At 28.7% G+C, this 4,799-nt stretch overlaps 1 protein-coding gene across 1 annotated transcript in view; it reads left to right on the forward strand.

Annotated features, from left to right (window-relative positions):
• Positions 1-4,799, forward strand: part of LOC108762626 (uncharacterized) — a 9,065-nt gene that overhangs the window by 3,719 nt on the left and 547 nt on the right. The window contains exons 5-8 of the mRNA XM_018509698.1: positions 3,137-3,250; positions 3,381-3,585; positions 3,684-4,186; positions 4,601-4,763. Of these exons, the coding sequence (XP_018365200.1) occupies positions 3,137-3,250; positions 3,381-3,585; positions 3,684-4,186; positions 4,601-4,763 (985 nt within the window). The remainder of the gene's footprint in view (positions 1-3,136; positions 3,251-3,380; positions 3,586-3,683; positions 4,187-4,600; positions 4,764-4,799) is intronic.

Genomic DNA, 4,799 nt, shown 5'->3' on the forward strand with positions numbered 1-4,799 from the left:
TAGATAAACTATAAAAGCTCGAGTTGTTGTCACGTCTTGTCAGTCGGTGTCGCTCGTACACAGTAATAAGTCCTTCTGACGAGATTTTTTATCACTTTAAAATTTTCATTAGTACTAGCTAATAACTAAAACGGGACTCACTGTGTCTGATACCGACTGGCCAACATATCAGGAACCGGTTCTTGAATTATTCATGATAATGTTTGCGATACGGTACTTTGTAATTGTGGTGAGCGTTTTTTCCTCTAAAGCATTATTTGCTACAACTCTACGCATTTATTCGATTGTTGCATGCTACTCACGAAATCCAAATCGTGTTCTGAAATAAGATTTTTGTTTTCCAGGACTCGTTTGATTCTTTTTAATAATAACTTTGTAAGACATTAGACAAAATAGATAATAGGCTAATGGGTCTGTATAATGTAAGTTCTTTTTTGAGACTATTTGTGTTACTTTTCATAGAGCCAGGAATTAATTATCCCTATTTTCGGGATAATTAATTATATTATTAAAGTTTTTTGATAAATTAGTTTCTATATTATTTAATTTGATATTTTTAATATTTCCCTTCTTTTTCATTTTCATTTCTTTCTTTTTGTTTAATTCTGACATTAAAATTCTCGATGTAGGGGAGCTCACCATGACAGGATAACTTTTACTTTATATATGTTAGTGTGTGTTTGCTCTGAGGAAGGCTAAAAAATGAGTCGAAACATGTAAGCGCGTTCAGTGAATAAAGAAGTTTCACTCTTTATAAGTGTATTACTTGCGCGACGTCTTCTGCGCCCGACTCCTAGTGCCCTTACTCTTTCCAATTCTTTAATATTTAAAATTTTGTACCACACACTTTGTCCAACAAATTAAGTCATGTCCATTAACTGTCCAGTAACTAGTGCATTTACCTTAGTATAGAAATAATGAAAATCTCCAATAAGCATACTTGTACGTGATATTTTACGATAATACGGAATGTCAATGATATTATTTTGTACTGTTTCGTGATACTTATGTATTTAATGTTAAATAATAAATATTTCTGTTTTGTGTAAAAAATACATTAATAAAAAAATTTTAATGCAAACATAATTATTAAACTGTTTTGTATAATTTGAAAAGCAATAAGGATTTCCAAAAGTATATCAAAAGCCAGCGAAATGTTTAAAAATAGTGCTGAACAGTGTACTTTTTTCCTCTAAAGCATTATTTGCTACAACTCTACGCATTTGTTCGATTGTTGCATGCTGCTCACGAAATCCAAATCGTGTTCTGAAATAAGATTTTTGTTTTCCAGGACTCATTTGATTCTTTTTAATAATAACTTTGTAAGACATTAGACAAAATAGATAATAGGCTAATGGGTCTGTATAATGTAAGTTCTTTCTTGAGACTATTTGTGTTACTTTCCATAGAGCCAGGAAATTGCTCAGTCTTAATGTAGATATAATTAATATAAAGTAATTACATTAATATAATAAATAATAAAGTCGTATGGTCTATTAATTTTTGTTTAAAATACACTGCCTGAAATCTCTTCGTGATCTTCGAATTTTATAATACTAATTTCATAAATCCGTCAACAAAAAAGTCGTAAAGAATGTTTTCCTGGATACGATTATGAAATAAAATTGAAATAGCTTTTTCGTGAGAAAATTTGAAAATACTTTCCATTAAATAATTTATTCTTGAAAACTGACAAATGAGCATTATAAAATGATTACCAATTTTCTGGAAAAAATTTTGATTGCAAAAAACAAACTTCAAAGTTAAATAAAATGACCATTAATAAACTGATTAAAATAAAATAATATTAGAGTATCTTTTATCCAAGGAAAATATAATCTTCATGAGAGATTACAAAATTTATATATATAATTATTAAAACGCGCAATTTAATCTTTTCGTAAAAATTCCGATTTTTTATCCCATATTTCCTTATTTACGTAAAACTTATCAGAAGGTACAAAACAGCAGCTAATTGATTATATATATTGAATAACTACAAAAATATGCATGTATATAGGATATAGATAATTCACTAGGAATTATTTAGGCAAAAAAATCTAGCTTTGACCGTCATAGGCCTGAATACGCTTATACTTAGTGTTTGATTACATATATAAACGTATTATCATTCTTATTTAATTAATATATTGAAATTTACGAGACTAATGTGACAATAATTAATAATTCAAGCTTTTATCAGTAAAGTGAAAAATATTTGATAGGATAATAAATCATGATTGTTAAATTAAATAATATAAATAGATATATAGTTTTTTTGCGATACATACAAAATACTTTCCACTTTTAATGGAGTCAAAATTTTGAAAGTGCAAAAACTGAGATAATCTTAACGATCAATAAAAAATTAATAGATCAGGAACATTTTTTTAAATGAATAATTCTGTGTACATCTTTGATTTTCTTAATTTCGAATGAGATAGAGAGACAATATTTTTATTTACAATATAGTTAAAATCATTTTCATGTTAAATTGAGGTATGAATTTCAGTCAATGAGAAAAATCATTAAATTTTACTTGCGTTCTTATTGTTGTAGTTATGGGAAATAACATGTATATAAAGATGATAAAAAGCATATATTGTATTAAGTTTAGTGTTTAATATTGAAATACCATTATGCAACTTCATAAAGTTAAGATTTCGTATTTATCGCGAGATAAAATTTTCTAAACTACAAGTTGCAAGACGTATTGAATAAATAGCATAAGCCCAGTTTGAACAATTTAGAAAATAAATCGGATTACTAAATATACGGAAAGTAAAATTAAATTTCAAAATAGCAATAAAAATATTGTCACGTAACATCAACTACAAGCGGCTTGGTTAAAGGGACATCTCCAAACAAAACAAATTCGTTTAACTTTTAACTATAACGTTATATATCGCAAACATATAGAAATAAATATTAGTAGAAATTTAAACTTAGTCTTCATTTCGACACAAGAAGAGCTATTCAACATTCGTGTGATAAAAAGTGCTATTAGTATTAACATTAATTTAAAGAATTAATAGCGGTATGGCATCTAAGGTAACAGATACGTACATAATAAAATCCACCGTAGGTATTAATAAAAATATAAGTTTTATTAACAACATTATTGTGCATCTTTTAGGAGTCTGACAAAAAAATTGATATATTGTCCGGAACAGAAGATTTACTTCATAATATAAATATTGGAAATATGATTTTGAAGGCATTCGAATCTAAGCCGAATTTTGTCGGTCAGGTAATAATAAAGCTTATTCGTTACGTTATCTATTTTCATAAACAGTAAAAGGATTAATATCTTGTTGACAAGACATATTAATATCAATATATTAATATCTTTAACATTATGCGACTGGTACGTATTGTAGATAGATGCAATGACGGAAGAGCAAACTACGTATCAGCAGATGCGGGAGAACAGCGTTAAATGTGCATTATGGTTCCAACAATTACGCTGTAAAAAAAACATAATAGCAATATGCACACGTCATAAAATGCTGGAATATATACCATTTCTAGCGAGTTTATATATCGGAGCTATTATTAATTCGTGGGACAAAAAGTACATGGAAGGTACATTGATATTTTTCTAAAATTCAGTATTACTTATTTTAACGTTTATATATATATCTGTATACCTGTTACTCTTAGTGAATAATAAACCTTTTTAGATAGGATACGTATTATGTACTTTCTGTTGGAATATGAACCAGATATTATCTTTATCGATAGTGATAATTACAAGGAACTCAAATTGGCTATTAAAATTATAAACGCAAAGATAAATATAGACCCTCCAAAAATCATAACTTTCGATAGAATTGAAGGTGTCGATTCTCTTGAATCAATTCTGAACAATGATTTTGAAAAGACCAAGATCGATGAATTTTCCTGCATGAAGATGGAACCCCTGGATATTGTAGCGATAATGTTTTCTCCCAGTGCAACAAGTTATCCTAATAGTAAAATATTTATTCGTTGTTTTGCACTTACGTATCCGTCGAACCAGGAGGTACCCGTAATGTTTTCCGGTGACATTGGTCTATGGTATGCATCTTTAAATTGGAGCTATGGTGTGATCTTGACTGTTCGTTGTATTATTTCGTATGTGACAGTGATCAAGTGTCCAAAATTCAGCGATAAAAACATGTACGAAACGATAGAGAAATATAAGGTAACATAAAAAGAATCAAGTCTTACGTCAAAAATTAATGAAATATAAGATATTTACATATGTTTCAGGTTTCGTGGATATTTCTTGAAAGCAAAATGTGCATCAAAAATGTGTTTTATACCGATATCCATAAGTATGATGTCTCTTCCATAAAACAGTTGATAATCGATGATTCAACCATGAATTTCAGTAAAGCTCAACGAGAACTCTGGGATAAATTTAAGAACATTTGTATCATTCAAATATACAGTATGTACAACTTTAACCAATTGTTAATGATAGGAATGTATTATCTGAAATTAATAATCGTTGCATTGATTAGGTATAGTAGAAGCGTGCATAATTGTTGCTTTCCAACGGGATAATCTGCGGCTCGGATCAAGCGGTTATGTGGCTAAAAATGTTCAATTAAAGTTTCTTGAAATATATTCGCAAAAAATACTTGGTCCGTGTAGAACAGGCACGATCTGGTACAAATTTATATTCAAATGGTGCTCTCCTCAGACGTGTAAATTGCAAAATTGTTACAACTATCGAGCAAAAAAGAATACTATCGGCAAGAATATAAAGACATATTGTCAGTACACTAACACTTTTCTAATATATATATATA

This window comes from Trachymyrmex cornetzi, unplaced genomic scaffold, assembly GCF_001594075.2.
Source record: "Trachymyrmex cornetzi isolate Tcor2-1 unplaced genomic scaffold, Tcor1.1 scaffold313, whole genome shotgun sequence".
Taxonomy (NCBI): Eukaryota; Metazoa; Arthropoda; class Insecta; order Hymenoptera; family Formicidae; genus Trachymyrmex; species Trachymyrmex cornetzi.